This window comes from Seriola aureovittata, chromosome 17 (assembly GCF_021018895.1).
Source record: "Seriola aureovittata isolate HTS-2021-v1 ecotype China chromosome 17, ASM2101889v1, whole genome shotgun sequence".
Classification (NCBI taxonomy): domain Eukaryota; kingdom Metazoa; phylum Chordata; class Actinopteri; order Carangiformes; family Carangidae; genus Seriola; species Seriola aureovittata.
The window spans coordinates 10103223-10127770 of NC_079380.1; the positions used below are offsets into that span (position 1 = coordinate 10103223).

The window sequence follows — 24548 nt, forward strand, 5'->3', positions numbered from 1 at the left end:
ACCTCTCTAACTAGAAAAACATTACATGCGCATTGTAATAAAATCCAATACAGCAGTCCTATAATAAATATTACCCTTGTGAAACCTGTTGAGTCAACTCAGTAATAGCTTTAAGCTGTAGTTCGTTTGATGCATTAATGGATTGCATTATATTGAAAGGAGTTTTCAATATTGTGTCTCATCTATATATGTAAATGATGTTTTGCACTTAAGTTTTACAACATATTAGAAACACCTTTCAATATAATACAACACTGCCACGGTAGAACAATCTCATAGTACTGAGTCAGTACAAAAACAACTAAATCAGTAGTTTAAACAAAACCTCAAGCTATTTAATGCAAGGATATTGTTTCGTATTGCATTGTATCACACAGGTGTGTCTCTGTTTCTGCTCACATGACGTATGAGATATAGATAGTGTCACACTAGCAGCACCAGGTTTAAGTTGCACCACTTTCAACGGTGCAAATTTTCCATCACCTTGGTTGGACTAGACAAGTTGTATTAAAAGGTTTTACATGTAGCTGCGGCCTTAGGGTGGGTTTACTGATGACTGATCAACAGGAAGCACTGCAGAGACCCCGAATGTTCCCTGAAATAGCTTTCACCTCCTTCCATCTGCCCAACTTCCCTCAGGTTACTTTCTAAACAACTCTCTCACCAGCAACATGTTCCAGTCTGTTTTTGTAACAACTTAGATTGTTATGTCTGACTCATTATTTTCTGAATGATTACTGTCACTGGCAGTCTAATTAAGATACGTAGGAGTGTTAGTTTCTTTGTTTTTTGCTATTAATACAGAGAATTGCAGATTCTCCAGCTTCTTTTTATAGCACCCACTTGTATACAGTCATTCTAGAAACCACAGGCTCAATTAGCTGTAGCAAATAATCTGGCCTTTGGCTGGAACACTCTAGTCCTTGCCAAACTTTGCCGGCTGTCATGGCAACGGGTGACACTCTGACATTTTCACTCGGGTGTGTTTATCACCTCACACTCTCCCCGCTATGTACGCCTCTGACATTGTGGAAGGGGCGGAGTTGGCACTGGGTACCGAAGCCGCTCTGCTCCTGGCTCAGGAGCCTCTGTTAGTGTCTTCATGTGTCTCTTAGTGAACAGACTTTACTGCTCTTCTTGTATGCTTATGTTTATGCATGTATGTAGATCGCTGTTGTCATGTGTTTGTTCCCCTCAGGGGTCGCTTTCTCACTTAAGCTGTTGCATCTCTGCGTTGTACATCGTCATTCCAAGTGTTGAATTAAAAAAAAAAAAAAAAAAATCCAAACAAGTAGTGTTGCCATGTACGTTATCCATTATTGAAACATTATGAATAACTTAGCCACCATGTCTGCATGATTCATCTTATCTCATATTGGATGCATGAGAGAAAAAATATCTATTCTATTAATGTGTGTATGTTTTCAAATGCATGTATACAGACCTTGTGCTTAAGCCTCTAGCCCAATAATTGAAAACTGAATAGAACAGTGAAGTTGTGGGCTCATGGCTCATGGCCTAATTTGGCAGATGGCTCAATGAATCTCTCCGTGGAACCATTCCCTCAAGTGTGTGCATGTACGTGTGCGTGTGTGTGTGCGTGTGTGTATTTCTGCTTGTGTAACTCCTTAGAGACAAAGACTCCTCAAAGCGTCCTCTTAACGATTAAACTTTGCATCAGCGCGAGAAGGTTGAAGCCAGATCGTAGTTGGGGATATTGATGTTGGTTTAGTTTTTGTTTTTTTTTCCTCTCCCTCTCTCAGGTCTACTTTACCCCTCTGTCCTCCCCCGTGGTCTCCTTCACCTTGGCAGGGGCTCATTACCTCCTCTGTTTATTTGAAACCTCATCTTATTCCCAGGCAATCACCAGGTTAATGCATTCAGTTTAGGGAGATGTCATCCTGAACATTTGCTGTTGTCCCTGCAGCTGGACCCGCGTTCAGTGTCTGTGAATCCAGCACAGTGAAACAGCAACAGTCATCCAGTCCGGTTATCCCCAGGTAGCAAACCATTGGACCTTGCTCACTTGCACAGGTGTGCTCTTGTACTTCCTGATCTGTAGACAATTTTCTTGTTTTCATTTCTTTAAAAGGTTGTTGAGGATTAAGGTCAGTTAAACGAATGCTAGTTTAAAGATGTGGTAAAGGTTGAGACTAAAGATATTACACATTGCTTCATAGTTTTGTAGCCTCTGGCTGTTATTTCTTTTGGTTATGATCTCTTGCTGAGATCTCCTACATCACAACATCATCCTAGATGGAAAGAGACATGAGCCATCGAACAGTCAGACAGGTTTGGCCAGATTATCTATTCTAAACCACTTTATTTGATGATATATCTGAAAGTGTTGAAATGTAAGTAATAAACTCTCACTGCGTGGCACACACAACTATGTCAAGTACAGTAAGTCAAAAGTCACTGTTGTGATCTAAGATTTCAGCCGCTAACTTAATGAGTAGAACATTAATATTGATAGGAATGATGACCTTAACAAAGAAAATAAGACCAAAGTTACCCATAAAGGTTTAGGTTGAGCTTGGACTTGGTAGTGCTGATGGTTAAGTTTGCCAGCAGGGGCTAGGAAATGCATTGTATCAGTGACGGTCCTCACAAGTTTGCTGTATGTGTGTGTGAAAGAGAGAGAGACAAAGAGGGAGAGACAGAATGCTGTGTAATCTGAACATATGGTATTAGAAAAGAATAATGGAATTGTCGCTCCAAACCCCCAAACCTCCTTAAAGTGGCACATCTCCAGAGGTCCTTTCATGTTTCTAAATAACGCTACAAACAGTTCATTGTTACAGCACATGCCAAAGGGAGGTGTGATACTCATGACTACATGTGTGTCTGTGTGTGTGTGTGTGTGTGTGTGTGTGTGTGTGTGTATCTATCTATTTGTGCACCTGTGCAGACAGCTGCATGCCTGTCACTTCAGCGTGTAATGTATTTTTCACTCAATCTATTAATTCGTTTCCCCCCTTGTCGTGCAAGCGCTCGCGTTCCCGCGCGAAGGTGTCGGTGGAGTCATCGTGGCCTCCGCACATTTTCTCATGCTTATTATGTGTGCCTTTATTTTAAGCACACTCCTTGCTGTCAGGAGCAGGTTGTGTGTGAGCGTCTCCCAGCGTGCCTCCCAGCGAATGCTCCACACTGACACGTGTCTGTATGTGTTAATCACAGATGTCTATTTCTCTCCCACTCTGGCCTCCTCCAGACCTCCCATGGCTCTCTCTCTCTCTCTCTCTCTCTCTCTCTCTGCTCCTGCCCAGAGCGAGCGGGGCACAGGTGACACGAGGCGACATGACTAGCATGCCACACATCCATCAGACTGTGAGAAGTAGCAGGAGAGGGAGCAAACTGAGCTAAATTTGGGGAGTTATTACTCACTACAAGCAGACTCAAAGTTATGCAACAATCTGGTGGCTTTTATATTTTATTAGAAGTTTTGGCATGATTTCTTATTTCCTGGTTGCACTGTCTCCTTCAGACATCTTGAAGAGGTTTTGTGTATTATTCACAATATCTTGATTTGCCAGCTGAGGTGACTGCCTCTCTTACTTGTCAATATCTATTTTATCTGCATGCTAATGTCTGAAACATACCATGTAATGGCCTATCCTGTTCGAGTGGGAGTATTGTGGAGGGTAATATCTCCTCTTTGACATCTGCCCTCTGCAATTCTGAGCTTATCCACCTCACCGCGGTTCCTTGCTGTAGGCCCTGTAGCTCTGTCTGATGTCCGCTCACGCAAACACCACTGCACTCCAAACACATGAGCGTGCACACTCGCACCAGCACACACACACACATACGTTGCAATTAGAGTCATATGGTGTGAGCTTACTGCCTCCCACGATTCTAACCAATAAGGTCATTTTGTAGATGAAGAAAACAAGTACTTCCATTTCTGCAAGATGCCCGTTTCAAATGTACTCTGCCACCCCGTCTTTTCCTTGAACCAAGCAGTAAATTTAATCTGTTGTATTCATATTGTACTGCTGTATTCAGTGTGCTCATCTCTTTTCCATCTGCATAGCTGTTGTTTCTTGAGAATCCTCTCCTTTCATTTCCCATTTGTATCAGAAATTAAATTTGAAGCAGGTGAATGCAAAGTCATGCATGTTGTTTCAGATGAGGGGATAGATCTACATAGTTAACAGTAAGTATCAACAAAACTTAATACTCCTTTAAAAAAAAGTATTTCTACATATTTATGGTCCTCACTCTGCACAAACTTTACATATTTGGCTGCTGTTTGCCTACAAAGATGTTTGTTTGTCTTGGCTACATAATTGAATACCATTAATGTAGCAAGTACTGCCTCATGGCGAAGAAATGGTTTGATCTTTGTTTTAAGTGTGTCAGCTTTTTAGCCCTATTAGTAGTTTGTTCTTCTTTGGGGTGTGTGCAAGGCACAAGGGAGACAGCACTTTAAAAGGTCACTAATGCACTCAGCCTGCTGAAGGGAAAAAAGGCATGTTGGATGTTTGTTTGTTCTTTTTTATCTCTCTTTACAGTGGGTTCTCTGGAGATGTGGCGCTACAACATGTAAGGATGCCATGTTGTTTTCACTGTGAGGGAGGAGGAGATGGAGAAAAGTGAGGAACATTTACTGCACTGCATCCTGTCTTGTCTCCGCCTGCAGCATGTAAGGGCAAGCACGGGCCATGGTCAGACATTTAGGAGGAGGAAAGAAAAAATACAAGGAGAGCAGAGACAGCAGATGTGGCGAGTTAAAGTTAGAGAAAGGAATGAGGGTCAAAGGTGTCTGAAGTTCTGTGAGTCAACTTTCGTTCTGCTGTTGCCAGGAATGTGTTGTTCCAGTTTTAAACAAGTGTATACAAGGCAGTGGAGCGGCAAGGTGGGGTCACGGCGTCACAGTCCGAGGGTGGGCCTGCAGATAAGCCCGGGCGGCTCAGCTCGGTCCGCTCCCCCGGCGCAGCGAGTGACTGCAGAGTACACCTGGCCTGGCAGCTTCAGACCATCCAGGGACAAACTGGGAAAGGCTTCCTCCTCGGCCGTAACCCAAACTGACAAAGGGAATCATGCACAGTGGTCGGAGCAAACACGGCGAGGTTGACAGTGTTAATGTGTGACTGCGCTATCATGCAGTGGTTCCTGTGTGTACGTTTATGAATGCGTGTGTGTGTGTGTGTGGGTGTGTGTGCGTGTGTAGCAGAGGATCCTGGGTGGCAGGATGAGGCCGGTCGACTAACAGCTGTCTGCCTTCCTAACCTTTGTGTTTGTCATACCAGGTTAAAGGCAGGGCACGCTAAGGAGAAAAGAAAATAGGTGAAAAAAGGTGAGAGTAAAAGGTCAGGCTTGAGCATGGAAAGAAACTCATGGTGCGACGGTCTGTGCGAGTCAGAATTGTAAACGTTTCTGCTGTAGATGGAAACCTTTTGTAAACCGAAACAAGCTGCCGCTGCCCTCTAGATAGCGTCTGCCCCAGGGTGCTGCAGTGAGAGCCTGCTGTTAAGGATGCTGCATAGAATTAAATACAACTATCAAGATCACATCAATCAACAACTTCAGAAGCATAACAAACCAGAGACTAGTAGCTTCTTTTTCTCACAACAGTAGTGTAGAGGCCCCCCACTCCACTTTACTTCACATTATCTCACTGCCCCCTTTTAGTGAAATTTTCAGTACCCATTAAAAACACAGAAGAAGAAACGCAGGGCATTAATATATACAGATACATGCACATAATAAACAAACAAACAAAATTTAATGTAAAACCTGCTCTGGCTGCTGTGTCTGAAACTGCTACTCTCTATATAGCAGACACTCAATAGATTACTCCATGATGAGCGATAAATTGAGACGTTGGACACTCATGAATCCTCATTATCCGGTGTCATCACTGACAGCTGTTAAATCACACAAAGGTCATTTTCACACCAATAAAATGTGACATATTGCAGTGTATGATTTTTAGCAAAAAGTGGCGTAAAAATGCTGCGGATGCTATTTTTTTTAAATCCGGATGCAGGAAGGTTTGAGGGACGTATATAATATATAAATTTCATTACCCCATTAGATCCATGAGATACACCTGGGCTCAGTTTTCTGTGTTGAGGAAATGTGTGTGACATAACCAACATGGAAGTTGCCACAGTCACTTCTTCCTGAGTGTCACATCATCTGCCAGGAAAAAACAAAAACCCTGAAAAAACACATGGCTAAAAATAAATAAATAGATAAAAAGAAAAATACATTGGTTGTGCAAAGACTTAAAAAGATTTCAGGATTAAGGTTTTATAGATTAGGTTGAAGACTTAAAAAAAAAAAAGCAGCTTAGTGAGACAGCTCTGTCCTTCATTACAGGAACTTATCAGTTATGTTATGAATGAAATACCTCAAATTCTTTCTGGGCGCCTCTGAAATCCACCTTAGAAGTTTTTTTTAGCTCTTTTTGAAATGTCTTTTAACGCTTTATGCACAGTCCACAGTTACGATTTCTGTTATTCTGCTGTGCAGCTAAGACTGTCTCTCTCCCTACACTACTGATTTTACAGATTTTGTATAATTGTCTTTTTTGTTGCAGCACATTTTTCCCTTGTACGCTTTATTCTAAGGAACAAGCTGAGACAAACTTTCTGCAAATTGTCTTTGTCAGAAGATGAAGATATACTTGGATTAAATTTTCTTTTTGCCCCTTTACTTGTTCCACCATCCGGCTTTGTGAGAAGCTCTTACACCTGTGAGTCTCTTTGTTTTGAAGAGCAGCTGCTTTTAAGTAAACCACAAAATTTCAAACAAAAATCTGACCCGGTGTCACTAAAACGCAGCTGGTAGACGCTTATTTTCAGTGATGGTCCCGTTGTTTGGCGAGAATGTCTTATAAAATTACGGTGAAAATGGTTTACAGATGTTAGTACCATTAAACAAGGCTCAGACATTCTCATTTAGCCAAGCGTGCATGTAATTACCTTGTTATACACTAGAGGGAAATGAATAAAACGATACAGAGTGGAGTGACTGCCTCCCTTAAGAGCAGAGTAGTGCGGCCCAGCGTAGCAGCCAGTGTCAGATCCCATTCCTGCCAGGTCTGAGGGACGTCCACTTCTTGACACTTGTCCAATCCGAGCTATCTCAAGCTCTTTCCTCCAGCTTCACGCCAGCTAATCTCTCTTGACACCTCACACAGCCCCGACAGGGAATCACTCCACGCTGAAAACAATCCAGCCCTCCTCCCTCTCCACCCCCAAATCAGTACCAGCACCCCCCCCTTCTGTCTGTCTCCCTTCTATTTCTCTTTACCCTCTCCCTCCCTATCTGTCTCTTCCCCATTACTTCTCTCCATGGCCTACTCTTTCTCTCATGTCTCCATCTGTCTTTGTCAAGCCGTATTCTGCTCCTCTTCTATCTCGCACAGTCTCTCCTCCCCCTGTCTTTTCTCCTCCGTCCTCACCTCCTCGCTGGGTATGTCACGCCTCTGTTGATGAGGATCTGTGAAAAGACGCCACGATTGCCGATTGAGGAATAGCCTGCATTTCCTTAAGGACTCATCGGCATTCAGAAAGTGCATTTTACTCCACGGGGAGATGTTGTTGGAGGGTCTTTATCTCTGAGCGCACCTTTACAGATGGAGGGAAGCTCCACAGGATCGCTTTAAGATGGGACGCAGGGAGCATAAACACAGAAATTTTTCCCCCGACACCCATCACCCTAAATATATTTAACTTTTTTAGAGAGAAAAGAGAGATGAGGGACTTGCTCATAGGATCTTTTTTTAATGTTTGCACTGACAGGCCATTGTTAAAATTCCCAGTTTAAACAGAGCAAGAAACACACATTTCCACTCATGTTGTTTGCACTGTAGTTAGTTAGTCTCACAGAGCAAATGAGGTCATTTACAGATCATTTTCCCCCTAATTAGCGTATTTGGGATACAAGAATTCTCGCAAGACAAGTCACTCAAAAAAATCCCATTTATTATTTAAATGTATTCAACAATTTCAAAAGATAAGATAGACAAACATGTCATAGATTTCATTTACAAGCTGTTTGTTCTTCTCATTATATCTATAGAGGCTCCCCACCCTACAGAGCACAATCTCATTGGCTGCTGAGTAAAATATCTGTCATTGGCTGTAGCACAGAATAACTCTGGAAAAGAACAATGTAGCTATGGCACGGCACATGCAAAAATGCAGACACTCACTGGTATGCACAGATACATACGTAGATCCTCACACGCGCAAACATACACACACATACACATACACATACACACACACACACACACATACACATACACACAGACACAACGTGCACGCACACACACACACACACACACAAACGTGCAGTCATAATAGGCCAAGTCGTTCACCCAATCAGTTTCATTCTCAAGCAAGCTGTCAGGCCGCCATGTTGAGTAAATATTACCATAATGCCTGTGTGTCAGTGAATATGCACCTAATGAATGGAATGACATCCAGTGAAGCTCGGAGACACTGAAACAGAAAAATTGCCCACTCACCGTGCCTGAAAGCCCCCCCTCTACCCACACCGACCATCTTGCTCTTTATCTCTGGGTCTCCCCAACCACTTCAGAAGGCAAATTCTTATTTTATTTTATTTTTTTTTATTTTACCGCGAAAGAATGCTCGGAGGTCGCCACAGCAGGGAAGAAAAAAAATAGAATGGGCGCTCTACAACTTGCGTACCTCAGAAAACTGATCTGAGGTTTTTCTGCATTCTTCAGTCACGTGGCCGGTCGTGCCGAGTCTACAGCGTCTACATAAAAACTAGAACATCGAGGAGACGATTTGAACTCTACTTTATAATCCGAACAGCAGCAGGACATTTTTGTGGTTGAAGTGAAAAGTGTGAAGTGGTTCGTAAGGGAAGGGTATTCTCTATATGAGATGCTTTCTTTTTCAGATACATTGGAAGATACAGTGCAGAATATATTGTTATTCTCCACATGAACAATATATATAATTACCTTGTTGTATACCCAGTGATGGAGAAAAACACCCACTGCCATGAAATACTGACAGTCTTGATTTGAAGATTTCTCTTCCAGCTGTTAGATCTCTGAGCTGCATCACAAATAACATCTCACAAATCCTTACTCTCAGTCAAACAGGATATCTTCACACTGGACAAATATATTCTTTTTTTTTTTTTAATCTCATCTGTGTAGAATATTATGCATTTCTACAAAATAAAAAACACAATCTAAGGAAAATTTGCACGGAACAACACTACAAGTTTCAGTCAATCGAGTCCACTGACAGTACAGCTGACCGTTGCCACGGAGAGAAGAGGTGAGATCGTCCACTTTTTGCAGGGTTTTTCATTTTAGTCGTTGATATTTCTGTGCAATGGAGCAGGGCTGAAGAGGAAAGACACTGATATCTAGGAGCTTCTGACACGTCGGCATTATGCTGAGGAGCACAGGCAAAAAACCCAGCCCACTTCCTCCCCACGTCCCACTCCTCCCACGCCGCCCGCCCGGCCCCTCTCAGTGCATCCTCAGGAGCTTTGCACCCAGGCTCGGCTACAGAGCCTGGGTGTCTTGGCTGATGGATACGAAGCAGAGGTGTCCGTGATGATGGAGAGAATTAGGAAAACTAGAAAGCATTCCGGCTTTTAACACACACACCCCCTCCCCCCTCCCTCCCTGTCGCACAACTCTCTCTCTCTCAATCTCTTCCTGTCTGACCTTCTCTGTGTCTGTGTGTGCTCTCAGTCTGCGTAGAGGATGAAGCCAGAGAAGGTGCTGTACTTGTTGTTGTTGCCTCCGTGGGCTTTGCCTCCGTCCAGTTTGATGAAGACCTCGTCTCCTGCGTCCAGATGGAGGATGACGCTGTTGGAGGCGTAGTCGTAGTTCTGGTCAGCGTCTTGGGCGATGGCGCTGGCACGAACCTGGAAGAAAAGGGGCAGACGTACATGTAGGAGAAGGGAGTTAGCTACAGTACGTATCGGGACATTAGGAAATGCATTTAAAAGGTTGTCAGGCTCTCATACTACTCAACCCGGATACCGCATTCACTGGCGCAAGTCTCTGTTACTGCAAATCTGAAGTAAAACTATATATAGAGCTCTCACATACCTCCACCAAGGCTACACCGTCCTCTACATTTGTTATTTTGATAATACAAAAAGACCTGCACACAATCATGAGATATAGGTGCTTTCAATAGCTTTTATGTATTCTGTTCAAGAAAGTGCAGAGTTTATATTTGAAAGCACTCAATCTTACAATCTTAAAAAAAAAGCCATTTTGCATGGCCACAGTTTTTTTTTTTTTTTTTTTTTTTTAATGGTATCTTCTGACAAGGTTTTGAGATATTCTGCTAATTAACTAACAGACAAACATTTCAGGCCAAAACTGTTTTTAAAAAAAACAAATGTAAAAACTTCATAATTTCTTGGCAGAAGTAATGAAGAGGCAACCAGAGAGCACTTCAGAAAACGTGTCACTAGTCTGAGAAATCACTTTGCTGCTTCACCACAAGAGAATTTCTGTTGCACAGACGGAGAATGTCTCAGTTAGGGAATACCCAAAATAAAAACTCAGTTTTTCGTTTTGAAGTGAAATAAATTACTGGACACACCAATGGCAGAAATAGTTGTTCATATTGATATTAAACCTACAGAAGCAACCAGAGGGTCAGTCAAACCTCTGTCAAGCAGATTTATGGTTCCAATCTAGCCAGTGGTCTTAGAAGACCTAACATTCAACCTTGGAACAAAAGGTCCACAGAAAGAGAAAGTTTCAGAAACTTAACAGCGGGGTCTGAGTCTCGTTGTGCAGGAACTGACTGAGAAATACAACAAGAAAAACATGAATGACGCGCGCTGGATCTGAGCAGAAATATTTGATAATGCATAGCAATGAGAATGACAAGAATCACTGGAATGAGGTTGTATGATGAAAAAAGAGAAAAGGAGGAGTTTGTATCTATGTTAACCTTTGTCTGACTGTGTGTATTTGTGTGTGTCTGTGTGTGTATGTGCATTTGGCCATTCTGGCTATAGGACATTTGGAACAGTTTCTAAATAACCTGTCCTGGCTAATTAAGACCTCCACCACAAACATGCTCTCTCTCTCTGGGGAGGAAAGTGTAGCTGCACTGCCAAATGGGCACTGAAACAATAGATGGGGTTTTCATGCATGTGTGAGCATGAGTTGGAATGACTGCAATGTAATGTTATAGCTGAAGCTGCATTTTTTTCAAGACACACAGAGCTGTATGTGATGTTTTCTGCCTTTTATTTTTAAAACTGAAAAGAGTGAGTAAAGAGTTAGGAGACACACAGTGAAGGTCACACACTGGATGTTGCCTTCATACAGTGTGTGCCTTGTCCGGTGAGCCAAGAGGCCCAATTAAATATGATCCTCCGCTACAGTCGTGAACTTAAACCTTATTCTGTACAGTGCAGACTGCAAGTATTTGGACAGTGACACAGGATTTTCTCTGGTTTTGGCTCTGAATTCTAGCACATTACATTTAAAATTTAGTTTAATGCTGAACTTGCAACAATTCCTCTAAACTGGTAAGTAAACAACTGCTAAAATAACACAAACAAATAACTCCTTTATTAAAAATAAAAATATCCATATTGGTGCAACAGAACCAGAGATAAAATATTTTTGAACTCCACACATTCTTCTTATCAAAACCTGGTGCCTATTTTACCCAGAATGCAACTAAACCATCAATAGTTCTTTTGGGAGAGATTGGGATGTGTTATATTAGTATCGTGTAATGTGGTCTTGAGCCACTAGCCTCAGGCAGAGATGGGGATCAGGCTACAGTTTGAGACCCAACCAGACTTCTCACTGCTCCCTCTCCCTCCACATGTGTGGCGGCACTCTCCATGACCTGTAAACAGACTTTCATGTGTAAAACACTGACTGTAGGGTTAAAGCGTTTCACATTCATATTGGGTGAACAGTGGGGAACTCATTGCCTATACCCCAACGTTAAGGTTATGCCTCAGCATGATGGTCCTAACATACAGACCACAAAGGAGTTTTTTACGACTGAACTGGGGGATGTTCTTGACTGGTCACTTGATATCAGTCCATCTTAGCATGTGTATCACATGCTGAAGACCTGACTGAAGGCAAGACCCCAAACCATTGGCAGAGTGTCACCAAACATTTACCTTGATTTGTCCAGTTAAATGTGCTCACCTAAAATTAACCATGAAAGGGTTATAATTCCAATATGTCAACACAGTATGAATGAACATTGGGACTTGTTGGGCCTTGTTTCATTTCAAATCAAATATGTTGGTTTACAGAGCCGAAGCAACAAAAACTGTTCAGCTCACCAAATACTGACAGTCTGCACTGTATCTCAGTGCTGTTAAACAGTCTCTAACAAGGAGATCTGCATCATTCGTAAATTACATTTTGATAAAATCGAACGATAAGATCATTATTTTCTCTCGAGATGAAAAAGGAAGCACTGTACATCCTTTAAAGTAACCACTGGTTAAATAAGCCAATTAGTCACTTAGTCTGGTCCGTAAGGTTGAATCAAAATCAATAGTTTATGTGCATTTGAAGTGTTTTCTTGTGGCTCATTATCGAGTCTCAAAAGTCCATTGTGGCCCCTGCCTCGCCTCAGCGTTTGTCCACGCAGCTTTAAATCGGGGCTTTTCTAGCGGGTGTCGACAAGCTGGCCCAACAGGCGGCAAAGAGAGGATGCCCAATAATTAGTTGGCGTCTTTACGGACTACACACAACAGGCATATTGACAAATGTGAGCAGAGGCCAGTTACTAATGGAGATCTCCTGCACAGAAAGCATCACTAATGCCAAAGCTAGCCGGGATCCTGGAAAAGGTTCTATTGACATTTAATTTGGTAAAATAATAGAATCCACTCATTTCATAATTAACATCTTGCTAACACTAGTGCGTTGTTTTTATTTGTGTTCATTTGTTAGTTTTTGCTCTACTTGACCGGACTACTGCAGCTTTCTCTATAGATTCTGGTAATGGAGCCAAGTTTCATTAAGGGTGTTCTTGTGTTTTGTTCAGTAATGGCTATCGCTGCTAATACTAAACCCTCAGCTCATCTTCTGTTAATTTTTAACAGCCTGCTGTTGGGAACATAAAAAGTGTGCAGAGGCGTGCAAAGTCTTATTAAATAGCAAACGTAAAGCTTTCAGGAACTCTCCAGTAGTTTGAATCATTCTTACATGAGAGAATCTGAGACAGTTAGGCCCTATACATTAGTTAGGCCCTTTGAAATCCTATGCGTTTTCCAGCTGTAAATGATACAAACATTAAAGGCCTGTAATATAAACCAGAAAACCTTAAGAGAGGCATTTGAGTTTCTTAAGTGCTTTTCTCCCGATCAACACAATGACAAAAACAGACAGTACCTACACTTGAGGCTAGAGTGGATAATGAAATAAAACACAGTCTTTCTTGCTCTACTGCTGTAAAAAGCATTTAAGTGGAAAGATGCCATATCTGTGACACCTTAGATTGAACCTGAAACCCGGTTGCGTGCTTCAGTATGTAGGGAACAGGGCATTACACATCATCTCTGCACAACACTTCATTAAACATTATATAGAATTTCTGCAAATATTCACTAGTAGTCACAACATTGCAACGGCTGCTACAGTGTAGTGTTTCTGTCATTGGTCGTGGTAACTTATGACCATTATTGATGCCTGACACTAATTTTCTATATGAGCCAGCATGGACTGCAAATAATGGAAAATTAATTTAGTTACTTGCAGATAACTGTTGTTTTTTTTTTTACCTCCAAATCATTATCATGCTTCTATGCAGAGGCCAATATTCTGCTGGATTTCTTGTGAAGTCCTTTTGCAATCCATCAGGCTCTCCTCTGAATGATTTTCAAACACAGAAGAATTGTTCTTTGTGTTGCCCTCAGGGCTCATAGCATTGAATTGTGGAGCAGTGAGGAGCAAGGCTGACACGTCTTCATCTTTCTTAACAATGATTTTAAAAAAATTGATAAATAAAAAACAGCTCAATTTTGTAATGGAAGGCGAAATGAATAAGAGAATTCTTTTTTTTTCATAGTGAGCCCAGATGCATTTAAAAGAACATCAAGCATGGGCACAACACTTGAATGATTGTGAATCAGGTTTTTGCAGCAACATTTCAGTCTTGGTGACCTTCCACAGGCTCCATAACGAGCGAGACAAACATCACTATATCGACTGAAGCACCTGGCACAGGTGTTGGTTTCTAATTTGTAATAAAGACGTGAGACAGATGGGAGGGTTTCTCAAACCCTTGAACAACATGCCACGGACAGTAGCGGTCACGTTGGTGTGAAATGTGCGAGTGCTATAAGGCTAATCTGGATAATGAAATTCTGAGGAGAGGTTTAAGATGCAGGAGTAATATATCGAATATTGTACATTCCTTTTTTTTTTTTTTTTGTTTATCCTCCTGATTAAATCTAGCACAGCTCATATCGATGTGCAAACAAAGCCTCCTGTTCTGATTCTGAGATTTCTGCGTCCAGTGCATATTAATATGATATGATATGCCCTGAGTGTGCAAAGTCAACACCATCTTATTAGAGGGTTACCGCTTTTGGGTTGGTGGTTGGGGGGTGGGGGTGATGACGATGGCTCAGGAGGATTTGTCAGTTGGGATTTTAATGAAACTTTATCAAAATATTTGCTTTGCAGCTGTTCATGCTGAACCTGGGAACCTCTGTCAATGTCACAGATATGTAATATAGCTTAAATGATTCTCTTCATTTGCTCTTTAAGGAGCTAAATTTAAGACTTCTTCAAGAGCATGAGTCATGCTTTTTTGGGGGGGGGGGGGTAAATACAAATATAACATTTCCCTTTAGCAGAGACAGAGCGAACAAAAGCCCTGGTGAAAGTAAACTTCCCTGAAATCCTTCTCGTTCTTTCACAATGATATTTTTGTTTTGTTTTGTTTCTTTGCTCTAATGGTTTTAATCCCCTTCAGAGACTAACTGCCGCAGTCTAGGCCTCCTTCGTTTGCTTTCAATGATAAGCATGCATGAATAAAAGCTCTCACTATTTTTGAAATAATGATCAGGGAGCTGCTATTGGAGCTATTTTTCTTCTCTCTTTTTTTTATTTTTTTTTGTCTCCACTGCACACAAAGCACTTGTTAGGAATATGAGCCAGAGGTTCAAATGCAGGATACAGCAGCTCTATAGTGAGAGATGAGCAGGACAAACAGCCAACCGGCAGCGCGTGACCTTGACACAGAATATGTAGAGGAACTTTGACAAGACAAACAAAGCATGAGGCCGTAAGCGCCGGCTCCCGCAATGGTAAATGAGGTGTCAGGCAATGTTGTCTTCCTTGTGGCTGCTCGCGCGTGTTTGCATCCGTCATATCGTCAACGTGATGGCTTTGATTGAATATTATTCCGAGTGGGAGACACAGAAAATTCTAGGCTGCACTCGGGCTTAATAGATAATGCGCGTGTGGAAAAGTGAAGTGTGGTTTCCCTTAACTCGTGCGCTGTTTAACTGTGAATATGAACGCCACAGTTGTCAATAATGATGGTGTTTACACTGCTCCAGAGATGGCACATTTTAAAAAAAGACTGATTGTCATCGCTCCTCAGTCATGTGGGATTTCTTTTGTAATCAACAGTTTCAATTAGAATCCATTTAAAAGATGTTGTACATCACTTTCCTTCAGCAGCTGTGGTGTGTCGCATCGTATGGTTGGCTGGAGAGCTTTTATTATAAACCATTAAAATACTGTTTATGAAAATCATGACAGTTTGAAGCTTTATGTGTTGTGTCTGGCTCAGGAGGGAATGTAAAGTCTCTCTGGGACAGTGATCTTACAAGAAGCTTTGTCAATGTGACAAGGACATGTCTCGTGGCTTCTCTGACAGGGATTTGTTGACTTGATGTTGAGCCTCCATTTCGATGAGTCTATTGGTCCTCTTTAAATCAAAGTGTACTGCTGTCTAATTATGTTTGAACATTCCAGCCGTGAACCACATACTTAAAAGCAGCTTAGATGGCCTGCCACTGCTATTGAGCCTGATCCAGCATTTCACCGCACAACACATAACAAACACACACACCCACAGTGTGGGAAAGGCACACGCATACATCCACATGCTTTTTTTCTTTTCTTTTCTTCTTGTGCGCACACACACACACACACACACACACACAAGGTGCAATTTTCCTGAAATAATGAGAACAGGAAAATACGTTGGGTTGCAAGAGAACTGTAGTGTCAGGAAGCGTCGGGTCTCCTATGTGTTACAGGTTTATTTGTCGGAGGAACCGAAGTGAAAACATGATAAGAGGAATGAAATGGTAACAGAGAATTTGCCATCTGTCAGACGAGAGCAGAAAAAGGCTTCCTGAATTAATTTCGCCAGCTGTTCTCTTTGTACCTGCTCAGCCTCCTTTGAAACAGAATGACTTTCCTGCACAAGCAAGTGTTTATGTTTGCTTACAGCAACGCAAAAAGGTGAGTCTGGTGTCAGACATTAGTTCGTTAGTTCAGTTCATTAGTTAAGCGCATGCACCACTGATACTTGATCCAGACATTGCAGCAATCTTTGAGGAGCCAGAGTGACAGTATCTCAATCCAGCAGTTACAACAAAAGAGGATGAGATCAAGACAGCTCCTCCTGAAAAGAGGCTTGACAGTGGCGGGGGGGAAAAAAATAGGCTTCAACTTTGACCCGAAATCCAGCCAGTCTTTTCTTTCTTGTGTCTGACTCATCAGACCCAGTTAATTACTGAGGTACACAGCACTGTACGCCTCTAGCACCAACACCGAAACTACAATCACAGCTCGCAGCTTTGTCCGAAAAGAGACTTTTACTGCAAAATTTCCAACCTTTGTTCACACTAAGCCTGTTTTTTTTTTCCCAGTGTGCTCCCTAGTAACCCCGAGGCACTTAGATTTTCCTCTCTTCTTAAATAAAAAAGCTTCCTCTAAAATGAGGCAAAGTGAGTTTCTGTACAAGTGTTGGATGAGAAGGCATGACTGTCAGCTTTGCATTTTTCATACAGTAACCCATTCACCCTCTCTCGCTGGGGTGATTGTTGATGTGTCACCCACCTTGGTTTTTAAAGGCGGGCAGCAGGTGTTAAACACATTGAGTTATGTAGCAGACTTGTGAGTCATTTGAAGCCATTGACTCGCTGCTTTGCTGTGAAGAGGGAGAGGATAATTGTGGGTATCACTGAAGACTGAATTTGGGGGACGGCTAAATGTCAAGGGCGTGGGGAGAGGCGGAGAGAGAGAGATGTTTGCATAAGAGGGCCAGGGGCACTTGTCTATCTCCCATATGGCCCTCATTATAATGAAGAAGCCTTGTGAGTCAACAGCAGAGCATCCTTGAGTCAGCCAGCCACAGGAGACAATCTATAACCTATTTTAGACTGTATGTTTTTGGTCTCTCAGTACATGAGACATTATAGAAGTATTTCAACAGCTACTTAATCTTAGATGCCAGCAACAGAGAGTGTGTGCGCCGTTGGCTCTCGTGACTCTCTGTGTAGCTCAGAGTGAAATGTTTTAAAAGTAAATTGAATTATTGCAGACAAGTGGTGGGCAGTTTTCGAGCAAGTTTTGAAACTTCACCAATAAATGATAGATTTTCTTCCCTGTGCTTGCTGATGACAGCCCGATGTGATCTTGACATTTCCAATCTGTGTGATATTTCCTAACAACATGGGCCAATCTTCATTTAATAGCCCTCGCACCTAATTAGGCCAGCTCTAATGTTCCACTCGGCAGAGTGTCAAATCCAATGTCCAATTACACAGCAGATCAAGGCCAAAGGTCCGCCTCCACTACCTCTCAGGCTGATTATAGAAGAAGTGCCACGGTATACATCACACAGAAAGAAACGGGTCTGTCAGAAGAAGGAAAGAGACGCGTGCAAATGCGCACACACGCATGCACACATACACATAAGGGGATCAATACTGCAGGCAAAGAGGCTGAGGGACTGAGGGAGGCTCTCTCAAACCCTGCCTGTCTATTTCAGACAGAGTCTCTCTGTTACACCAGGCAGACACACAGAGGCCTCTCAGTGCTGAAGTCAGACCACGATGAGGAATAGCAGGTCCGAACATTACCAGAATGTTAAAATCAATCTAAGTCTTGCTTAGTGTATTGCTGTATCTGTGTGTAGATAACTCACAATGGTTGCATCATATTTTTTCTTAAATACTAAAAACATACTAAAAATGTTTTTGCCTTGTTACAAAAATCAGTAAAGACCACAGCATGTCCTGAGGGATAAGCTGCTGAATGGTTTCTCTTCCTGTTGTCCACACCTTTCTGTAGAGCATATGTCAATAATCAAACCAAACAGAGCAGACCCTCGTCCAGATGGCTCAGCTCACGTGTTTAATGTTGGGATTGACACCACATGCTTAACACAATGCGTGGGTTTCACCTGGATACACAGCAACTGGATAAACAGTCTTCATGTGCACCAGAGCTGAAAGCCCCCTCCTGGAGGTGCCCTCATATGGAGCAGGGAGATGGACTGAGGCGAATGGTTTGACAGGGAAATGACACGCGACTGAGCTAAGTTGAACAACATACACACACACACACACACAAATAAAAAAAGGAATCACTATTCTCTGAAGCGAAGTGAGCTCCAAAAACAAAATCCAAGAAAAGGATTGTACGCCGTAACCTCTTCTGTTATAGTGCAATGCATCACTTGAGAGCAATGAAGAATATTGATGGCGTTGTGTGTTAGCAAATCGATTCTGTGATACCGCAATCCGTATTCTCTTTTGCTGCTAAGTTTTCCTTTTAAGATGAAAACTTTAGAAAAGTGAGCTCCTGTAGACCTGACACAGAGGAGAGATGGAGGGCAGTGCACAGTTGGGGTGGGTTAGGAAGGGGGGGGGGCATACGCATACTCGTGTGTGTGTGTAAGCATGTGTGAATGTGTGTGTGTGTATGCGAGGAGGAGACTGCAGAGGTAATTGCTAGGGAAGAGCCATGTGCACGAAGGACGTTGAAGCTTATTAAAGGAGGAGACAGAGTGATTATTCACTATGGTCCTCTTGAGAGACTGACGCTGAAGTCATTGCTTTTAATTAACTCTGAAACGGTTTTGCGGATTAATAACAATATTAAGAAGGGAACGGAGAGGAGAAGCGCAAACACATCCTGGATCTGGTTCAAGCTTTTTAATTACAATTAAATAGACTCAATAGCACAATAGGACAATAACTATGTCTTTTCTGTCCTCCTCTTTCTTCCCCCTTCTGCCGCCTCCAATAAATTCGTCTTCATTGTCGCGGCTGTGTCTCTCAGGATGTGTCCAAGGCAGGTTATAGCAAAGCACTGATTTAATGGGGAAGGAGTTTAGGATTGGTTGGAATATTTGGCACGCGAGCAAAAGAACAGGCGATGAAGAAGCCAGAAGAGAGAGTGTGGAGAGGAACTTGGAAAGCGGATAAAGTGTGCTTTGCTGAAAATAGATTCCTTATTTGTTTGTTTACCAGGAAGCTAACTTTTTTTTGGTCTAGCTAGAAAAAGTGTCAAAGTTCTGGGGACAGTGCTGCGATTCTTGTGTTGCACTCTGCCAAGTGAAAAGAGGAAGAGCATGGGAGGGGGGAGAGGAGAATAAAAAAAAAGAGGTAAGCCGTGGATGTTGATGTTGAACACAGCTTCTAAGAACCCCTGGAGTGGGAGGAGCACATGCTGGAGTGAAACAGCACTGCAGGGCCTGGAAACCCGCTGCTTCACTAAAGCCAAAAGATGATAAAATACTGGTATTGTCTGCAATTCCCCGGCCTCCCCTGTCCCAACTCACAGTGTAGCTTTTTTCAGCCTTAATGAGCTGAGGAAAGCACCAGTGTGACTGTAGGACCTCTAGTCTGACTCGCAGCACTTCATCAATGATGTAGCATAAGTTGGCCCAACATTTATAACCATTCACAGTCATTTACACAGACTGAGGCTCTGGGGCCTTCTTCATCAACCAACATCCTAATAAACACCACAGCGAGAGGAGAGCACGTTTATGCGTAAGCTGTGACACAGGACGGAGGAAGACGGAGACAGAGAAGCAGCTACCACTTAATAAACATTACGCGGGTCTCTGGAAATGCACACTGTGTGCGTCTAACTTAAGTACCTCCACACCCTCCTCTTGGGAACACAATGAAGCGGGAACAGAAGGCGTTTTATAGGAACATATGTTCTTCTTCCCCTATTATATATCAATGCTTTTACACCCACCCATAAACATTACTGTTGAGTGAGACATTATATATAGAAGGCAATTGCTGTAACTTGTTTTTTTTGTTGTTTTTTTTTTTCTTGCTGGGTATGAACTTGGCCAGGGTAAAGGAGTTAACCTCCAGGGGCCTTGGCGGGACTGAAAGATTCGCGCCACAGAGACGATGCCAACTCTATACCCATATCGTGGTCTCGGCACTTGCAACAGCTTTCTGCTTTACCCTACTTGGCAAAAGCAACAAAGTTAAAAAATGAAATGAAAAATGAACCAAAAATGAAATGATTTTTTTTTTTGTTAGCCAGCAGATGTGACACAGGCGACGGAGACTGCTGGGCCGTGATGTCAATTGACTTGTTTGTGGGTGCATCAGCAACTCCACATGTTCATAAACGACACTTCCTGTGACCTGTAATCTCATTTTTCATTCAGTCAGAAAAAAAAAAAAAAAAGTTTGTCACCACCAGCAGCATCTCTCATCACATTACTGTGTAACCACGTGTGCAATTGACTTTGATTACAAAGATGATGGTGGCAGGACATGAAGCTCAGCTGAGCCTGTGAAGCTGACAGTTCTACAGTAGAGGCATGACAGTGTGTGAAATACCCCCCCCCCCCCCCAAACTTCTACTTTCTCATGATTTCTTATTATATAATAAACTTGAACACAGAGCTGAACTTGAAAGACTAGCAAGTATTGAAGTTTTGCATGAGATTAAATGTGAAAGCTGCTTTGTACTATGCTCTAAAGCCTCTTTTCTCTTTTTTTTTTTTTTAACTATGACAAGTTGCTTCTTCTCTCATTTGTTTTCTTTACATTCTTACGTTTTATTTCTCATGTTTGTCATGATCCTGGTGAAGACGCAGTTTAAGCCTGAGTAAACACAGCAAACAAAGAGTGCAATAACCGTACTGCAACATCCATCATTTTACGGGCAAAACGCGTTTTCGCGGTCACTTTGAAGGGAAGAGATGTGACGGCTGATCGGAAAAGCTGCAAACTACACTGGCACACATTACCAACCTGAGAAGACCCTCGGGGGCGCAAAATAAGATTAGCGCCCCGTTAAAATGATGCATCAAAGAAGCCGTGAATAGATCACGTAGACGTTCTAATGCATTTAACACGACGGGGAGAGACAGATGGATGCAGCGGCGGATAGATAACATTAGCCGATGCGTTTGCACAGACAGGAACGGTCCAAATATTTAAAGCGAATTTTCTGACACCCCTTCCCCCTCACCTTTTTTCACACAATGCGCCGAGCTGCCAAACCCCACAGTCTAAAAGTTAAATGGGTCGTTTATAACAGAAACAGGAGGTAATATCTACATAATAATAATAATAATAATAATAATAATAATAATTAATAACTCGGAATGGAATCGTCACATATATTTAACCAAACAAAGGTAAATGGATGGCGACATCTTTATTACTTCCAACTCCTGCAGCTTCATTGTCATCATCATCATCACTCCAGACTTTCCACTCTGAACCTCTCTTATTGCAACACGAACTGCCAGTAAATTCCACAAGATATTAATCCCAGTTCAGGAAAAAAAAGAAAAGAAGGAACGCCTGATCGCTTTCCAAATTTTTACAGTGGCAAGGCAAAAAGACCGGCGCGCACTACCCGCCCACACTGTGACCGTCCTTTTGGATCGCGGGACGCGGCAATGTCAGGACGCATCATGCGAAGAGGGGACGCGGGTTGCAACTAGTCAACACAGCTTTATCTCCAGGCGCGCCGGGTGCCACAGCTGTGCGCTCTGGGCTCTGGAGGCGCATGGCAGATGCGCACGCTCGCCGCACAAAGTCACTTTTTATTCACCGGCTTTATGAAAAAGCCTCCTGCAATGTATGGATTTTTTTTTTTTTTTTTTTTTTTAAAGCGAGAGCCATAGAGGAAGTAGCTAGGGAGAGGAGGAGAGTGAGCATCAGAGGAGTCAGGCATGCTTACACTGGGGGAGAGGAAACTCAGAAAAAGTTTTGAAGCACCAACCTGGCCATTCTTGCAGAGGTCTGCCCACATGCTGGTGCCATCCCCTCCTCTCATCAGCACATGGTAGATGAAGAAGTATGTGCCCGGTATGCTGCAGATGAACTTGCCCGAAATACCATCGTAGTTGTTGCCCAAGTTGGTGACCACGTCGTCAAACTTGAGGATCTCATAGCCTTCGTGGGGGTTCTTAAGCCCTGCATAGAAGGCCACCCGAGGCACCGTGCTGTAGGTGGCTGTGCTGATAGCTCCATTTTCGCCCAGACCCAAAATCCCAGTCCTTCCTTGATCCCCTCTTTCACCAGGAGGCCCAGCTGGTCCTGGTGGCCCTGGTTCTCCCGGCGGTCCACGTGGTCCGGGCTTGCCCTGCTTGCCAGGCTTCCCCTGTGGGCCTTGCAGCAAGGTGGAGGGTGGAAGTACGTTGCTGTGGTCGCTCAACGCCTCAGCCTCAGCCTGGAGACCGGTGGAGCTGGTGCTGCTGGCCGGAGTGCCCTTGTTCAAGTAGGGGTCGCACACCATACGACAGGTGCCCAGCATCTCATAGTGGCTGGCATCTGTACCCACGGAGCTGACGAGCACAGGGATGAGGACCACCAGCACCAGGACCAGCATAACCCCAACGGCAGCCGCCACCAGGGTCTTCCTCCCGATGCTGAGTCGGGGAAGGGGCTGCGCTGCCAGCGTGGGTCTCCCGGGGGCGGAAATGGTGACTGTTTGGTGTGGGGAGCCTGTCACCGATGAAAGGGACCCAGAGATCCCGAGAAGAGTTGCAAGAGGAGCGGCGAATGTGTGAGGGTGAGACAGAGACCCACATACACTTGATACACCTCACTGCTCTGCTCAGTCACACTGAAGTAGGCAACCGGTCACTCACACATACAAAAAGACTTAAGGAAGCCCAAGCATACAGAGGGAGACATTCAGCACGTACTTACAAACACAATCTGACTTGTGAGAAGAAGCAAGAAGGATGCAGAGCCCAGAGGAATGAAGTGAGAGACAGAGGGAGCGAGACACAGAGAGAGAGAGAGAGAGAGAGAGAGAGAGAGAGAGAGAGAGAGAAAATGATGAGAGTGGGTGAGTGTGAGAGATACAGAGCAGCCACTGGATCTGTGTGTGTTTGTGTGTGTGTGTGTGTGTGTGTGTGTGTGTGTATGTGTGGTGAGTTTGTGGTGCCGGATTCTCAGGCTTGGCTTTTTATACGGCAGTAGCAGCAGAGCCCCCTCCTTCCCCTCTGCCCCCCCCCCCTATCGAGTGAGAGGTTGGTGTGGTTACGTCCCCCTTTCTCTCTTTCTCCCTCTCTCTCTCTCCCTCTCTCTCTCTCTCTCTCTCTCTCCTCTCTCAGAGAAACAACTCTCATCATCACATTGCATTTCTCTTCTATCACTCTCCTGATCCACAGTGGAACCAACACAACCTTCCTGACCATCTTGCTCCCCTTCTTTCATCCCCCTCTCCTCGCCTTTCCCCTCTTTCCCCCCCAGTTTAGAAGCCGCTTCTCACTCCCTTGCTTTCTCCCCTCTCATCAGCATCCAGCCTCTAAAAATAAAGATGGAGCTGTGGAAAGACAGTTTTTTTTTTCTTTTTTCTTTTTTTTTTTTCCTGGAGGTGGGTTCTAAAGATTCATGCATATATGTGCACAGACACAAGACAACACTTAAATCTGCCATGCCAGGAAATGCTTGCAGCTTCTCATAAAAAAAGGTGCTAATTACAAAAGTTAAAGCCAAGAATGAACTGCTCAACCAACAAAATGCAACGGCACATGTAGAGGAACTGCTTCAAGACTTTCTGTGGCACATCACACACATGGGTAAAGGGATATCTAGTGGCCGCTGACGTTGACCCTGTTACTTTATTCGCCCTCTCTGCCCCCCCCCCGATGTCAATAACTGTGTCTCTCCACCTAAATGCGCTGACACCATTTCTTATTGGTGTCTTTTTTTAAGGTATTGATTTCATGTTGGTTTTTTTTTTATCAAATTAAGGGTTCTGGTTGGGAGGAAAAAAAAATCTATATGCAGCTGTGATGTCATTTGTTTGACATTTTCATCCCTTAGAGTGATGAATGGTAAAGTAGGAAAACAAATGATAAAGACTGTAGATGGCAAACAAACACAGTCATCAAATGATATGCGTGGTATGTTTGCAAGGAAGTCGGTCGGCTGTGTTTTTCAGTCCCTAATACAGCTCAGAACACAAAGTGGACAAATGTGTCAAGACAGATGGAAGAATATGGCACGTTCATTTCAATATTGAGTTGCCAGTTGGGGGGTAAAAGAAAAAGTGTTCATGTCAGCCTCACAGGAGGTAATGGTATCTCTGGCTCTGAATC

At 43.2% G+C, this 24548-nt stretch overlaps 1 protein-coding gene across 1 annotated transcript; it reads right to left on the bottom strand.

The window, feature by feature from the left end:
* Window positions 1-7919: 7919 nt before the first annotated feature.
* On the bottom strand, window positions 7920-23491 carry LOC130184523 (C1q-related factor). Its single transcript, XM_056400472.1, has 2 exons — window positions 22217-23491; window positions 7920-9882 (listed from the first exon to the last, which is right to left on the bottom strand). Exons 1-2 carry the CDS (start codon window positions 22823-22825, stop codon window positions 9703-9705), a joined length of 789 nt encoding a protein of 262 aa, XP_056256447.1. The 5' UTR covers window positions 22826-23491; the 3' UTR covers window positions 7920-9702.
* Between the last annotated feature and the right edge of the window lie 1057 nt (window positions 23492-24548).